Here is a 17,392-nt window from a genome sequence, read left to right as displayed (position 1 = left end):
AACAAAACAGAAAGTGATATCATAAAAAATTACCCCCAAAGTGCTGGAAATTATAGAATTAATTTGACTTTGGGGAAGGCAGCATATTTGAGAAGCTTTCTTCAAAGTGTATGCTAGCATCCCTAACCCTGAAACTCCAAGAGGACAGAAAAGTGCTTAAGAATACACAAGTAGGTCACAGAAAATTCAGATTGGTGTTCTTGAGCAATTACTGACAAAACACCAGGCAGGCTAATGGTTGAGGTACATTTCTTCTTCTTTCCCTTCAAACACCTGATTTCATCGCATACACTGCTGTGCATGTGCCCTCTGCCCTATAACCTCACTGTAAAAAGTACATAACAATGATAATAATCATAACAATAATAATAAAGATCAAGGCAATGTAATACTCAGTTTCTCCCTTTCTTGAGATCTATTTTTAATAGCGTTATTGAAGTATAATTAACATATGATAAACTGTATATATTGAAAATGTATGATTTGGTAGGTAGATAGATAATAGTTAGATATCTGTGACACTATCACTTCAGTCAAGATAATGAAACTCCAAAAGATGTATCACTTCCAAAATTTTCCTGAAGCCCCTTGGAATCCCTCCCTGCTGCCTCTCCCTGTCACTAAACCCCCATCCGCAGGCCCCAGTGGATCTGTCACTCTATGTTAATCTGTATTTCCTAGAATTTTATATAAATGGAATAACACAGTGTTCACTTATCGGTCTTCCTTCTTTCGCTCAGCATATTTATTTTGAGTTTCAACCAGGTGATAGCACATTTCAATAGTTCATTTCTTTTCCCTGTTGAGTGGTATTTCAATGTGTGCCACTTGTTTTTAGGTCTATCATTTTTGTTTCCTTTTCAATGTCTTTCTTTTTTCCTACTTATTGTCAGCATGCTTATTATAAAAGCTTTCATAATAGTACAAAAAGATAAAGAAACGGTAAAAAAAATCACCTACAGAAAGCTTCAGTATTTAAGTTAAAAACCAACAAACAAAACTAAACAAAAATACCTGAAGACTAAAGAGGCTTTATGAGTGTCAAGGAAGTAAATACCAGGTAGTCGGCGAGCCTTGATGGAGCAAGGGATGCTATTTCGGTCATGGTCCCCTTGCTTAGAGCCCTGTAAACTGCACTGCTTAGGGCTACCTATTCAGTCTTCCGAGGGCTGTCATGTAGCATATTTTGCTTGCGCAAAAGGTGTCGTGATGAGGACAGATTATGAAATAAGGCAAGATGCTAAATCTAGAAACACAAGGGGAATCTTTAAAAAGAAAACTCCTGGAGACCCACAGGTTAATGACAACCAATAATCCTTATAAGTGGGTAATACCCCAAAGTTCACGGCATGAGCGCACAGAGAGAATGCAATTTTGGTTACCACGTGTTATCAGGAGTTTTTCTACTGTTGAACTGCAAATAATTTTTTTAACATTAAAAATCCTTAGGTGTTCCCCATTGGCCCGGATATACACTCAGCAGCTGCTTCTTTTAGCCTAGCAAAGATCAACCTGACCTTGGCCAATCGGCTCGTACTTTGAAGAGTGTGCTTTGTGAAACATGTGAGTGGAGTATTCATGCTTGGCAGAATTTGCTGTCTCTTTTGCTCAGTATTTTACCATGATTAATCCCCATCCATCTCTCTCTGCTGCTGCCTCTACCAACGCTGTCAGTCTCATATTTCTTCTCTATAGCAGACGCCTTTCAAATGTTGTTGGATTCTGGCTGGGTGTGACCTTTTATGGGGCACTGCTGCCTCCTATCAGGCTTTTATGGGCCTGTTGGTTTGTGCACATGTGCAGACACTCTGACCCTGCGACCTCCAGAATAGATTCTATGAGAACAACTGTATCTGACCTTTTCAACATTTTGGACACCCAAACTCTCTCAAGTGCATGGGCGTGAAGAATGCTCCCTGGTGGTTTGGGCTTACATTCTTCTCACATCAGAAGAAACAGTCTAGGAGAACGTGAAGCCAGGTCAGAAACGCTAACCTAACAGCAATGTTGCAGGCAGCCCTTCAAGTTGCTGGCATGAACTGGAACATAAGGCAGCTTTTATTGTGGTTTAAGCGAGCAGTTCCAAATATATGAATTACACTTTGTGTATAATCCAATCTGTAGAAAAAGCAATGGCTAACAAAACTCCAGAAACCTTTGAAGCCATTTTTTTTTAATTCCTTCTCAGATCTAGTCTTTTTTCTGAGTCCTGAATCCTGTTGTTAAATAAGCCTGCCTATCTATCTATCTATCTATCTATCTATCTATCTATCTATCTATCATCTATAGATGATCTATCTATCAATCATCTATCTATCTAGGTAGGAATCAATTTTATGATATTTCTGGCACATTTGGTCTGCCTTTTCTATGCTGTTAGTTTACCAACAGTGAGCTTATTTTTGTAAGGTTTTAGTATATATTTAAAGATGCAATGCAACTTAGAAAAACTGCCAATCTACTTTTCACAAAAAAAAAAAAAAAAAAAAAGAAAAAGAAACCTCTTAAATCAGAGTTGTGAAGCTTTAAATGCCAGATTAAAGTAACTATATGAAGTCCACTTTTTCCCAGTCTTCACCTAGTCTCCCAACCTCCATCTACTACTAATAAAGATCTGGATTTTGCCCTTCAGTGCGTGCACAGTCTAGCAGGACGAACTGGGTCACCAAAGCCTGTTCCTTTCCTTTGTTTCTCTTGACATTTACCTCACTCTTCTCTTTCCTCAATAAGCTTTCTCTTTACTTTCTCAAAACTGAATACTTTTCTCATCTTGGTCTAACGCCTATTTTCATCCTCTCTTTTGATGGCTGACAATGTCATATACACTCCATTCGTTCTCTACCACCTTATTCGGAAAGAGTGATTTTCCATCCACTCACCTTTTCTTCCACTCTGAGAGCTATACTCATGTGTCTTCCTCACTGCTGGCACAATTCAAAATAATATATTTGCCCTGGCACAGCACACCAAAGTCACGTCAGCAATTCTGCAATGGCTTGGGTACGGGATTATGGAGAGGCACATCATGTGACATTCAGGACAACTAAATCAACATCTCAAGATTGGAAGGCATACACCATCAAGACCTATAAGATATGATTTTTATTTTTTCATACACCATACAAGAATCCAAAGCCAGTGAAACTATATACAGTGCTTCTCGTCACTACCACCAATGGTTTGTGTGGTTCATAAAAAGGAGAGTGTATAATAAATTCTAAGACTAGGCCAAGAAGATTAAATAGCACGTTGTACCACATTTCTGAAGTGAGATGTAAAATAATTTGGGTCCTGATATTTAAGTGAAAGTCAGCGGGATGCTAGTTATGAGTAATAATATAATTTCTGATTTAGCATTACAGTTCAATATGCAGTGATCTTCCTAGGCTGTTACATGTATCTAGGGAGTAGGGAAAGGGTTCTTAAAATATGGCAAAACATCAATTTAGCTACCTTCAAGTGAGAGCATACATCATATAATAATAGTTCAGTGTTTTTATAACTAGATTGAACTCTCTGATAGGAGAGTGGATAGCAACATATTTATCACACATATGAATCTTATTACTATATTTTGATAACAGACCCTAAATAGCCATTATGAAAAGAAGTTTATACTTGCTCTTTTACTTTATATTAATTTCTTGTAAATTATGACATGGTGATATTATCTAGTTATACAGTTATATTAACTGTAATATATTAATATTTACATTTAAATAAAGGTGAGCACAATATTGTCAAATCAAAAAAGTTAATTATAGTAATTCCTTAAGCATTATGCAGACTTGCAGATTTTTATTTCTGGCCGATATGATGTGATCAGAGACTTTGGAACAGTTAAATGGTAAAGAAATTTTATGTGCACAAGTAAAATAAAATGAGATTGTGCAAAACAGGAAACTTATTTTCTTATATTATTAATCTGTAGCAACCTTGTTATGTACCATCATATTTGATGGGATTTCAGTTCTCGGAGTTTCAGATTTTGTTCTCTATAGAAACACCTCCAAATATCAGTTTTAAGCCTGCTAATTATTTCCTTGGACAGAGGGTGTTATGTGTATTAGAAATAGCATTTCAAACTTTCCTTTATGGTATTAACTTATGATATAAAAATGATGTTGCATTAGCATATAATTATATGTATTATACATAAAGGATGTGCTACATACACTTTTGATATATTTCATAGATGTGTATGAGGTATATATAAATGATAAACAAAGCCATTTAAAGTAGTCTGTTACCATTACTATACTTTTACTTATGTTTTTAATAGTTTTTTGGATAGAATTTTGTACAGCGGATGGAACTGCAGAAATAAGTCAACAATAGACAATTGAGAAAAGGCATCAAGGTAATTGTTATATCTTGGCTGGTGAACTCTGAAATCAACAAAGGAGCCTGTCTCTCTGCTAATCAGCCCCTGTGGGTCCCCCGCCCAACAGTTGAGCACAGAAGTGAATCTCGCTGCCGCAGGGGTTTCTCTCGTTTTCCAATTCAACGTTTCCAACACAGAGTGAATGGAATAAACTTGGGGAAAAAATGGCAACTAATACTTTGAGGTGTGTGTATTCTGGGGACGATATTAAGAATTAAGTTATTCTCTCAAATGTTGTGCACTAATAACTATACTGTCCTTTCCGGACGCTGCCATCAAAACGAATGCAGAGGGAATGTTGTCCTTACAATTTTCTGGAATGTAGGCACTCAGAGAAAGTTGAACTTCTGGCAGATGGCATGAAGAGGTGATTTGACAGAGTTTGAAGCAATTAAAATAGTACCTTGATTCTTTGATTTCCACGAGTGTATTCATTTTGGGGAAACCCGGGGTGTTGCACCAGCGGAGGAGGAAACAACCTAAAACGGAAAGTTTAACCTTCAGAGGGTTGCATCTCTGAGGCCACAGCCCGAGGTTGAACTTTTTTCCTCCACCTCGTATTTAGGAGGTTGGAAGGTCCCCCCAGCAGACAGCTCCAGGTGGTAGGCAGGCAGGGACCCCTCTTTTTTAGTGATCAGAGCTACCGGTGGCCGGATTCACCTTTGCTTTCTCGTCCCCAGCTGGGCCCACCAAAGCGCGACCCAGGGCAACCCGGGCTCTGGTCCCAAACGTGGGTGGCAAGGAGATTCACACTAAGGAACCGAGTGGCCTCTCCAGGAGCTGCTCTTGCCAACCTAGCAAGGAGAGAGGTCTTCGTGACTTTGATTTTCTCCTCAAGTCTAGCATGAGTGAGGGCAGGGGATGTAGATTCAGTTCGATTTTTCCTCTTTTGTCAATGGGAAGATGGAATCGGAAAATGCCCTTGAGTGCAGAACCCTGTGGGGGTGGGGGCCCAGCTAGAAGGTTGGCAAATTGGAAATCCTGGAGGCATAAGGCCCAGGGGATCCGGAGGTGCGGTGGTGGGTGGTGGGGGTGAGGGTGGGGGGTGTCTCTTTGTTTCACGCTCTTTGATCCCGGGCCCGGGCTAGGCTAAATTTCTGGAGACAATGTGCTGGAACGTGGAAGCATGGAGGTTTTTGGAAATATCAGAAACTTGATCGCAGGACTCTGAGCCCGAAAAGAACCCTAGGACAGGAGCTCCTGGGCCCTTGTTGAGAGGCCACCTGGGGTAGAGAGGTTGACCAGGGCGTCCCCGCAGCTGCGCGGGTGGGAAGGAAAGGCGTTCTTGACCCTTTCCGGAGCAAGTCATTAACTCAGTTGAGTTGATCAAATGACATTCTTTCTGTAAGAGGTCGTCTCCAGAGCCCCTTTTCTCGATATTTAGCAGGTAGAGGAGCAGGACAAATCCGCCTCTCAACGTGAAGTCTCAAAGAATTGATGAGTTTTCTTAACAATGTGGATCCGGAGGCGCAGATAATTCTAAACGCACACAAGACCCGAGCTCTATCCTCTCATTCACCTCCGCGGAGTTGAAGCAGACAGCAACCTTGAAAATTGTCCCTAAAATCTCTCTCGAACTGATCTTTTTCCAAGATTTGAAGATTTTTTTTTCTCCAGCCCCGAACCCACCTTCTCTTCCACTCACAGAATCTACTTGTGGGTGCCACCGATGATTGCCTCTCCCCTTAAAAACAGCCCCGACCCACGCAACTCTCAGCTACACTAAACAGCCCCGACACACTTTAGCCACCAGTTAAATTCATCGGAAGTAGCTATAACTGACATCACCTCCGCAACCCACCCGAGGACTCCGGCCCAGGACACCTTGCAATGAGGCTGATTTTTGAGCGCTGAATTCTGAGAGTAAGGGAAGGTTATTTGAGGCATCCTGATAGATTTCCGGGCTTCCAATTCCCTCCCCCGCTTGGCTGGTAATTTTCTGCTGCTCCTCCTTCTCCTCCTCCTCCTCCTCTTGACCTCCTCCAAGGTACCTTGGCCTCCCCTCCTCCACTCGTTCCCAGTAAACCTCCAGCGGGCGGTGGAAATCAATCCGTTGGCGCTAAATTCAGAGCTGCCCGTTGGACAAAATTGCAGTGGGGGAAAGGGTGTTATTTCTTTCAGAAAGAATGTCATTTGATCAACTAGACTGAGTTAACTTGCTCCCGGTTTCCTGAAAGCTCGGGTGGGCCCGTGGGTGTTTTGCTAGATCTAGTGCAGATATGGCAGCTTTGAGAGAATCGTCCAGGACTTGGGAGATAAAGCTTGTTCTCCTCTCCAGACTCCCAACTACCCCGGCGAGAATCCGATACATTTAATGAAAGCTTTGCAAGATGTAGGTTTCAGTGAGTCCTTGGGCCAGAACCTCTCAGCACATTGCACTCACTGGCTCCAACCTGGGCTCTAAGCTGAACTCTAGTCCAGTTAAAAATTACCTGTTCCTAGCCACTGAACAGTTCCAAAAACAAAAACACCCTCTCCCCAGGAAAGGGAAGAAAAAGATTTCACCTCACACTGCCAGCCACTTTTGTGCGATCATAGTATTTCCAGAGGCACAATTTTAAATGGTGTAAATTTCTGTCCTCGATTGGTCGAACTCCTCCTTGCAATGAACAGCGGAACCTGACATTCTCAAGACTGATCTGAGGTTTGTGGCTTCCCCGCTGCCCGGAGCGTGGAATTCTATCCAGGCTGGGAATCGAGCAGCAGACCGCACAAGAACGCTGCCTCCTGCGCTGCCGCCTACGAACATCGGGAACACTGGTGACATAAACAGCTACCTGAACCCAGCCAGAAGGGCAGGCTAGGAAGTTCAGCCTGCAGAAGATTCTTGCTCATTCACCCAGATTGTTTCAACTGGTTAATAAAGCAATTGACACCAACAAAACCACTTTCGCAGCAGGAGTCCTCGTCAATAAAATGAGAATCACAACTGAAGGTTTGTTGTTGTTGTTAACAACTGCCTTTATTATTATCATTGCTTGTTTTTTGTTGTTGTTGTTGGTTTTTTTTTAAGGAACAATTGAAGGAAAGAGAGACAATCATTTCAAACCCATGGTACAGAAAGAAGATCTCTTCCCTTTTCCTCTGAAATTAGAGTGCAGATTCTTTTGATTTCATCCTTGGTAAACCACCACCTAAAACAACTGGAAGAGGGTCAAATTGGCTCTAAGCACCCACACCCTAATTCCAGCATGGAATATAAATGGTTAACCATTATTCCCTTTAAATGCACATTTTTCTATCTGACCCTTGGATATAATTTAAGATACTGATGGTTTATATACCCTTATTCTACATGATTAAGACTACACAGAAAAAGTAAAAATGAGAAGAGGAATGGAGTGTATACATACATTCCATACCTATTTTCTAAGGTGAATAAAATGTGTTCATGTTTCATCTTGACGCTCAAATTGCAGGTTTTTTGGATATCACAAGAGATAAATCCTTCTGTCATTTATATATATATATTTATTTTTTTCTATCTGAATACCTTACTCATAAAAACTGGCAGTCCAATTGTTATTTTACTCTTTCAAACCTGATTCTGATGTGGGCTAAAGAGAGCTTCACCTTCCTGGGAATAAGTTTCCAAACAAACCCATAGTTCAGAGAAAGCTGATCAACAATCCCTTTCCTTCCCAATCTTAGTTAGTGGAAAAGGAAAAAGCTGTTTTCCCCTTTCTGTACATAATTTCCCAAAGAACTGACTTAAAATTCACTTATATCTGTCAGAGCTTCTTGGGAAATAAATACATTCTAAATGTGTAATGCCACTTTTCAAATGCAATTAAAACCTATTTCGATTTTTGAAAAGTAGCCTGAGAACATATTTGTTCAGGACTCTGTATCTGGCACTAAGTTTGATGTGGAATGCTTAAATTTTAAACCACAGAAAGAAAGCAACAGCACACAAGACACATGGGCTTAAGATCCCACGTGTAATAGCTGTATTATGGAAAGTGCATACAAGTGCACACGGGCGGATGTCACAGACTCAAGAGAAACTTACTAAATCTCAGGATATTTTTTATATTCAAAGACACTGTGAAGTATATTGGGGTGATGGGGAAGTAATTGGGACTATACTTTGTCACTACCAATATGCTGCTGCTTCTCTCATCAGTAGAGGAGCTCACAGCAGGGGATTCACACAACTGCTGTTCTGAAAGATACATTTTTGACCTAACAGAATATGCAAAGGTCAAAATAAGTCCGTTTTTGTCAGGAGAGGGTCTAATCTCCCCTTTGAACACAAGAGGTCGCTCCTGTGATCAAGTACTGGGGGGAAAATATTGCTAATCATAGTTTGTTATATTCTATAAAAACATTACAAATATTTTTTTACAGATATATTTGATATATTAAATGCACAGTTAGCAATCAGCTAAGGAAACAGGAGAATGATCACTGGTCACGTATGAACTTTAAAGTGAAGTGAAAAAAATAATGGCTGCTCCCCTAACTTCTGTTTTAACAAAAATACATTAGCAATAAACATAGAACTCGAGAGCACGTCCATCAGGGAACAACCTATTAGTGGGTTTCTTCAAATTTCTCCCTTTAACAAGGAGTATCTTCTGCAAGGTTTTTACCTCTATCAGCTTTGGAACTTATTAAGAAAATACTTGTTTATAATAACAGCGTGGGCTGAAAAAAAAGAAAAAAGAAAACGTGTTTTCACCATTATGATGAAATTTCCCATTTGTAAAGGCTTTCCTCCAAGCCTTGGAATTGCTATCATCATCAGTAATAATTCTTTGGAATAGGTTATTAGTTTAGGGAGCTAAAATATCACACTGTGTGTGTGACTGGTTTGAAGAGGGATGGATAGTGAAGGCGCTTTGTGGATCTCAAATATGTCATCAGGCTTCTGGTAGCTTCTGCTGTTTAATTCCATGTTATAAAGGCAGCATGATGGAATACTATTGGTTAAAATCCCCTATTTACTTTCTGGCATTATAGTGGTATCTTTTTTTCTCTCTCTCTCTCTCTCTTTTTTTTTTTTTTAAACTAGAGTCAACTTGGTTATCTATAAGGGAAACATGCCCTTATATCGGGAAGACTTGCTGGTGTTTTGATTACCAGCATCAGTTTTGCAAAAGCGGCCTGACAAAAGGCTCCATGCACATAATACCAGAGATTAGAAACTTTAAACAAAACAGATTTTTAAACAAAAACCTGATAAATTTATCAACCTATGTCTATTCCAACTTTCAATTTCACACACATACTCTGATAGAACTTTAAAACTTACAATAAAAATAGAAGGCATGAGATCCAGTTAAAACTCTTCCTTGAGAGAAAACAAAACGAAACAGATTATGTGTTCTTGGTAAAACCCAGCTAGGTCAGGAGAAAACTCAAACATGTTAGCTTCCATCTGTGCCCTGGAAACGCATAACCGTGCAAACCAAGCCATCGAGGCCAGTTGAGAGCTCACAGCTCTTATCAAGGGTTAAATCTGGCGAAAAATACAAAGAAAGGAGTTTCCTCACAAACTGGGTTTTCTCCCACCAGCAAGACACTGAAATTAAGCCTTTTACTGTTTGGGTTTGTGGACCTTTTAAGAGAAAACTGGCGGTCACATTAGATAAGGAATCGCTATTTAGAAGCTTTGGGAGACTTGTGGGTGTGGGGGTGTTCTTCGTGGCCTTTCCTGTGACTTTGCTTTTGGAAGACTGTAAAGGGTGATGAGAACATGTCAGAAATTATTGAAAAAGGTTACCGGCGAGCCAACATTCTTCTCTCTCCAGGTTGTTTCCCCGAGAGAAAAGTATTAGATAAACAAACCCGGTGAAGTGAAATAGGTATTTCACCGCTCTTCAGTATTCGATCCCTCCCTATTCACGCCCTTAGACTGACACATTTTTTTTTTTTAATCTCTAAAGACATGGAGACCTGTCCTTATAATTACCGAAACACCACCAACAAAACTGCACACGTCTGCTTAAAAACAAAGGGCAGGAGACCAGCAGGGAGAGGACCTGGACAGAATATATATAACCGCTTTACAAACTTCCAACTACTGGAAGATCATTTCACTCTTTGACTTCGGGTTAGTGCGCTTCCAAATGCTAGAGTTAAACTGCAAAAGTAGATAGACCTCAAGGGTCGGAAGAAGAGAGAGGAGTCCGCGGAGTCAACTTGGTTTTACCTGCGTACTCCCAACCTGATTCTCCGCTAAGGCAACAAGCGCTCTTTTCCTCCCACCCCAGCTCTTTGGAGATCTGAGGTCGGTGGTTAACGGGGTTTGGGGTAGCAGTAGAAAACAATTCCGGTGTGTCTAGTCATCCGATTCCCGGTTCTTCTCCCACTAGGCAGCTCCCAGCGCGCCAGGCGCAGCGGGTCCGGGAACTCACCCTCCCCAGCAGCAAAGCCGGGCCGGGCCCGGAGCTGCGCGCCACAGCGCCAGACGAAACCGAGCCAAACGGCCTATTCCAAGACGCCCCTTTTCCTAGAGTTCTGGAAGGACCTCGTCATCAGGAAGACCTACCCACCAGCCACTCGCCACCGGCGGCAGAAAAGTGCCCCGCGCGCAGCACGGCCAGCCGGATTGCGGGGACCCCAGGAGCGCAGGGCGGAGGAGCAGCGCGACAGGAGGCGAGGGCGCTGGCGGCACGGCCGGGAAGGAGCGAGGGAGGGGGACAGGAGGAGGAGCAGGAGAAGGAGAGGCAGGCCAGAAGCCAGAGCAGCCGGGCAGCCCGAGCTTCGGGGGAGAGAGCGGCCTGAGCCCGGAGCAAGTTGCCTCGGGAGCCCTAATCCTCTCCCGCGGGCTCGCCGAGCGGTCAGTGGCGCACGGCGGCGGCGAGGCTGAAATATGATAATCAGAACAGCTGCGCCGCGCGCCCCGCAGCCAATGGGCGCGGCGCTCGCCTGACGTCCCCGCGCGCTGCGTCAGACCAATGGCGATGGAGCTGAGTTGGAGCAGAGAAGTTTGAGTAAGAGATAAGGAAGAGAGGTGCCCGAGCCGCGTCGAGTCCGCCGCCGCCGCAGCGCCTCTGCTCCGCCAACTCCGCCGGCTTAAACTGGACTCCCAGCTCCGCGAGGGCGCGGCGCAGCCGGGCAGCGGCTCTCTCAGCCTTGGCAACCCCAGGGGCCACTATTTCCCACTTAGCCACAGCTCCAGCATCCTCTCTGAGGGCTGTTCACCAACTGTACAACCACCATTTCACTGTGGACATTACTCCCTCTTACAGATATGGGAGACATGGGCGATCCACCAAAAAGTAAGAGGCTATTTTACCTTGTGGGGCTCGGTGTGCTGTTCTTGTGCGCGGGTCTCTCTCAGGCACGGGTGCCAAGAGCTCTTCAGAGTTGGAGTCATTGCCTGGAGAGAGAGAAAAGGTGGCTTTTTTTTTTTTTTTTTTTTTTCCCTTGTTGCCGCCACGCCTGCATGCTTGCTGTCGGTTCTGATCTTCGGGAGACTGATCGTACCTTGTGTCTGAATTCGCCTGTATGCCCTCCAAAACCCTAGCCTTCTGGTGCTAAGCGGTGGTTTCCTCCTCGGGAGTCTTGAGCTCCCCGAGAAGGTTATTCTGTTGCAAAGGTCTGCCTGTGCATACAATACCCGGAGATGTGAATTAGCATTAGACTTGCAAAAGAGAACGAGTGACAACTGTATTGATGCCTGCTCTTGCTAACAATATCCAGTCCTGTGTGCTATTTAAGAGCGTGCTTCATGAAAAATATAAGCGTTCACTTAACGCTTCTAGTCAAAACCTTTTCTTTGACTTGACTTATCCATAATCTTTCCCGATGATTATGGCAGAGAGGGAGGAGGGAGGAAAAAGAAATACAAAATGAACGGGTTTGATTGCGTGCTAGGCTTACAAATGTAGACTATTCAAATCTGCATTTTACATATATTCCACCTCCTTTTTTAAAATGAGTCAAGGTTTTGATGGCACACTTCAATTACCATCCCAAAGTGCAATACTCTTGAAAAGAAAAAAAAAAAAAAAGAGAAGAAGAAGAAGAAAGAAAGGGGGGGAAAACTCCCAGAGTACGCCCTATAAGAGAACGACACTAAAAGTGTGTTTATCTCTGTAGGAAGTAAACGGTTAGTCAATCATGTATTTATTTTCATTTCAGAAAAACGTCTGATTTCCCTATGTGTTGGTTGCGGCAATCAAATTCACGATCAGTATATTCTGAGGGTTTCTCCGGATTTGGAATGGCATGCGGCATGTTTGAAATGTGCAGAGTGTAATCAGTATTTGGACGAGAGCTGTACCTGCTTTGTTAGAGATGGGAAAACCTACTGTAAAAGGGATTATATCAGGTACGCCATTTATATTGCTTCCTTAATTTTGTGAGATTTCCCTGTCTCTCTCTCTACTCCTTTTTTATTATTGGACGTGGCTTTGTCTTTTTGCGAAGTTTGCCTTAGTGGGAGCCAGTGTGGAAAAGTTACCCTTTAAATGTGTTACATAAATTGCACTATTCTGTTTCTTTCACTGTTTGGGGGGGGGGGAACCCCACAACTCAGTATTGGTTTTTATAAGTTGCGGTAGTGAAGCTGGTTTAATGGCTCTTGGAATTTGTGATGGTCAAATTGTGTTCTTCTTTTACCCTCCCCCTTCCAAAACAAACAAACAGAAATTTAAAGATGGATAACTTCGGGTTTCTAAACTCTCTTTTTTAAAAGGTTGGTTTTTATTGTATCATGCGGTGTTTTTCCCTATTCGTTTATTTTTTATAGTTCAGTATTTTAGTAACTTACAAATTCTGTGGAAATGTCAATGCAATACGCAAAATAAAAGTTTGAACTAAGGATGTTTAGAAGTGCACTTTGAAAGTGCAGATAGAAATATTGCCCCTTTTACTCTTAGGGCAAGAGTCCCTTCTTTGAAAATTTCAAAACCAACCCAAATATTCCCTGCAAAAAGACCGGATATTTAATCTTTTTAAATATTAACCCTTTGGTGACATCTGACTATCTTTTCTTTCTTATCTTATCTGAGCTGATGAATTAGACAGAGCAGATCAAATTGCTCATCATCTGTCTACGAACAATTGGTATATTTAGATAATTGAACAGCTTCCTTTCTCACATTAAAATCTGGTAACTGATAAAATGAGCGAATTGCCCATACTGACAAGACTAAAACCACATTGGGAACTTTCTGAGTTTTCCTTTTTTTTCTCTCTCTCTTTCAGTTTATTTTGTGCCTTAACTTCATGTTCACAAATCTCAAATTTTCTCTAACCTGTGTATATATATGTCAGAAATTTCATTTTCTGCCTTAGGAAGCAAGTAGAATTCCTAAAGAAAATTTTATTGTTTTAATAACAAACGGAAGAGATAACATCTTCACTATTATGTTAAATAATATCAAAGTATTATGTATATATTTTTTAAAAAACTCTCCAGTATCTATTAACAAGTAATTAGCTTTTGTAAGTTATAGAATTTCTGGAGCCGAGAACTTATATTAAAGTTTAGTCAAGATTTAAGTATGCAGTCACAATTTTTCCCTGTCCACTTAGTGTCCAACGCTTTTTCTTATTGCAAAATCATGAAATAGTATAATCTTGATAGGTAAAACTGAGCAGTTGGGGGGTTATTAATATTTTGCAGGGAGAGAGCGGGAGGAAATAGGGGATGTGGGGAACTAGAGGAAGGGGGAGGGATTTTCCAAATTGTTTGGTCACAGGCAAGGTAAAGTCCTCATCCTATGAAATGGAAGATCTCACAGAGTAGGCGGAGGGAGGAAAAACTTTTGAATCTACCTTCTAACCTCTGACAAATGAGCCGTTTTCATTGTTTACTTGACTAGTGTGTGAGCTTAAGATTCTGGAGAGGGAGAGCTCACTTTGCACCTCGAGAGGACTATCTTTCCTCCTATGGAGATAGGGTTTTGCTCAACTGCATACAGACCTTTCTGTATCTAATTCTGCATACACATTTATAAAAGGAGCCAATCGCTTTTACCTTTTCCCCTTCTCTCTCCCCCTCTCCCTCTCCCTCCTCTCTCTCTCTCTCTCTCTCTCTCTCTCTCTCTCTCTCTCTCTCTCTCAGTTATGTGAGTGTGTGTGTGTGTGTGTCCCTTTGAACTCCTGTCCTTTTAAAAGCAGAACAGGGGGACTATTTAGGTTTGTCTCCTGGAGGGGGGAGTGAGGTGCCCTCCTCCCACTTTGTATGGATCTTTTCCTCTGGTCCATTCTGTTTGTAGAAATGTTCCCGCTTCTGTTTTTACTGAGCTGGAGAGGGGGCCAGGGCAGTGCCCCCTAGGTGGAACCTACAAGGATTGTCCCTTGTAGGGTAAGATCAGCGAGGAAGACCTTAGAAGTGGGTCTTTTCATTTTTCTCTCTGGCCATGGTTCTCAAGCAAACTGAAATAGAAGTAGATGCTTCAACAACTTGAGAAAGATTGAGGGAGCAGGAGCAAATTTCAAAGATAATAAAAGAAAGAATGGAGAGGAAAACTTTGTGTTAACATTGTTGCCGGAGGAAAAATCCTTAGGGAAAAACTGCAACGTGGTTATTGTGCAGAAGGGGATCTGGAAACCCTCAGAGGTTTCATTTTGCTACTCTGCTTGTGCATTTGTGCATATTTACAGACCGAGTGCGTTGATAATCTCATCCCCTAACCTCTTATTATCTTGGAAGGACTTTTTGTAGCAGTTTTGGAGACATTTCTAGCAGCAGAAATTGGGGGATAGGAAGGTGAAAGTGTAGGGCCAGTGGCTACTAGAGTCACCCGGACTCTTTTCTGCCAAGAGCTATAAGGGTTACCCTGGGACTGATGGCTGGAACAGAGGCCCAGGTTTCAAACACATCAAACATTTTTATTTTGCGGCTGTTCTGAGCTAGTAGGTACGGACGGACAGAGACATGGAGGTTCATAGGAAAGGAAAGGGGGGTAAAAGAAAGGGAGAAGAAGAGAGAAAACCATTTCTATCCTCCCATTCTCAGCTAGTCGAGGGATGCTGACTTCCGTGACGCAGGGCGTTGTGGCTGGGGTCATCTGCAGTCTTGGGCCCGGGCCATGCCGGCTTGAAGTGATCCCTCTCTCTGTGTTTCTCTCCTCGCCTCCGCCGGCCCCCCGCGCAGGTTGTACGGGATCAAATGCGCCAAGTGCAGCATCGGCTTCAGCAAGAACGACTTCGTGATGCGCGCCCGCTCCAAGGTGTACCACATCGAGTGTTTCCGCTGCGTGGCTTGCAGCCGTCAGCTCATCCCTGGGGATGAGTTCGCGCTTCGGGAGGACGGGCTTTTCTGCCGTGCAGACCACGACGTGGTGGAGAGGGCCAGCCTGGGCGCCGGTGATCCGCTCAGCCCTCTGCACCCGGCGCGGCCGCTGCAAATGGCAGGTACTCCTTGCCCGGAGGGAGGCCGGCGAGGGGAGGCTGGTTCTGGGCTAGGCCAGCGCCGCCCCCAGCCAGCGCGGCGGCTACCGACCTCAGCGACCCTGGCAGCCACAGGGCAGTCCCTGCGCAGCGGCAGGCAGTTTAAGGAAGTGTTCTGGGAGCAGTTTGCACAGCGCTTTGCTCTTTTGCGCAAGGTTCAGTGCTTTCACTGTGTCCCCTGGCTCACCGCACCCCCCCCCCCGCCGCCCCGTCCAGCACACCTACGCGGCTGTGTGTGTATATATGGGTACACATAAATGTACACCACTTGCGCTTACATGTACACACGCGTCCAAACAGTACTTCCAGTTCACCTTGGCCTCCAAACCGCGGCTTACTGAAAATGGGCTTCAGCTCTCCGCCAGGTATTCTTCCTGCCGCTGCCTAATTAAAGGGGTGGAGCTCTGGGCCCTGGAGCTTCTTCCTTTAACCCAATGAAGGAAGCTCAGGTAGCCGTAAGTCATTTAGCCCCTCAAATCCTTTTTCCTTGCAACTGGCCCACACTCTAAAACGTTTTTAAAATGTGTGTACTTTTGTGAAAGAATGGATGTGAAAAGATACAGTCCAATAACTGCAGGCCATTGCACAGAGCTGTGATTTAAAACTGTCAACAAGCTAACCCGGAGTAATTGACTTTTAAAAGGAGCCTGCCTCTTTAAACCACTCATTCTATGTGATTTGGTGAGGATTTCATCCTCAGGCTTGTCGCTGTAACACTAAATTGACCCAGTAGGTTTTGACCTGACCCTAGGGGTCCTGGAAGGTGCAGGATTTGTGCCATACATTTCAGAGAGCCCTTCCCCAAGAAAGAGAGTTGGAGTAAAGCAAGGTTGGCCAGTACAAGGCCTTCCCTAAGAAGGCAGATGACGTTTCCCAACCTTGCTTCCCCTCATGAGTAGATCTACCTGGCGCATTTTTAAAGTATCAATTCTCACGAAACACTGATGTTGAGGAAACCCGGGTCTTCCCACTCTGCTTTTTCAGAGGCTCTAAGACTTCTGTTCTAGGGGGATATGTGACTAGCTTGCACATGGGCAAAGCCAGAGTGGTGATTTCTGTCCTGTGCAACCTGTGCTGTGCTTGTGGGGAGACAGGAGAGGCAGAAATACTGGGAGGAAGTCAGGAGACAGAACACTTCCCAGCTGTCATTTATCTGCAGCTCTGCAGTTTCGGTTTTCCTTTGCATGGAGTCAGCCCATCTCAGGAACGGCCAGGTAGATTTAGTAGTAGGAAAGATCGAGGACTGGAGTTATGGTCGAAATACTGAATTTCTTTAGCCCCTTGACACGATTGCCCCCTCTGGACTGAAGTTCAAGGCTTTCTGGCAGAATTCTCTTCGGCCTTTGCATTAGAGACCTCTTGGCTGGTGTAGTGTCTCTGGCTGATGCTGGGGTATACTGCATTTCCTTTCCTAGCACCTTCTGTGGCCTTTGCCCAAGAGTCTAGATGTGGGGGTTCTCCAGTAACCTGGGCCCAGTCTGGGTATGAAGAAAGGCGAGGAGGAAAGAGAAACAATGCTGAAAGATGCTACCCCTGAGACGGCCACCCCTTTCCTGAGGCTATGTTGACCAGAGCAAGGGTGGAGGCTGTGTTCTGGGCCTAAACTAGTCAGCATTGACCTCTCAGACTAGAAAGTCAGATTTCATTCTCCCT

At 43.5% G+C, this 17,392-nt stretch overlaps 1 protein-coding gene across 3 annotated transcripts in view; it reads left to right on the top strand.

Annotated features, from left to right (window-relative positions):
* Window positions 1–11,260: 11,260 nt before the first annotated feature.
* Window positions 11,261–17,392, top strand: part of ISL1 (ISL LIM homeobox 1) — a 30,362-nt gene continuing 24,230 nt past the window's right edge. For all 3 annotated transcript variants that reach the window (XM_042960285.1, XM_042960280.1, XM_007076651.3), the window contains exons 1-3: window positions 11,261–11,613; window positions 12,479–12,668; window positions 15,444–15,703. In XM_042960285.1, the coding sequence (XP_042816219.1) occupies window positions 11,586–11,613; window positions 12,479–12,668; window positions 15,444–15,703 (478 nt within the window). In that variant the 5' untranslated portion in view covers window positions 11,261–11,585. The remainder of the gene's footprint in view (window positions 11,614–12,478; window positions 12,669–15,443; window positions 15,704–17,392) is intronic.

This window comes from Panthera tigris, chromosome A1, assembly GCF_018350195.1.
Source record: "Panthera tigris isolate Pti1 chromosome A1, P.tigris_Pti1_mat1.1, whole genome shotgun sequence".
NCBI classification, from domain to species: Eukaryota; Metazoa; Chordata; class Mammalia; order Carnivora; family Felidae; genus Panthera; species Panthera tigris.
This window is presented reverse-complemented; position numbering and strand designations above follow the sequence as displayed.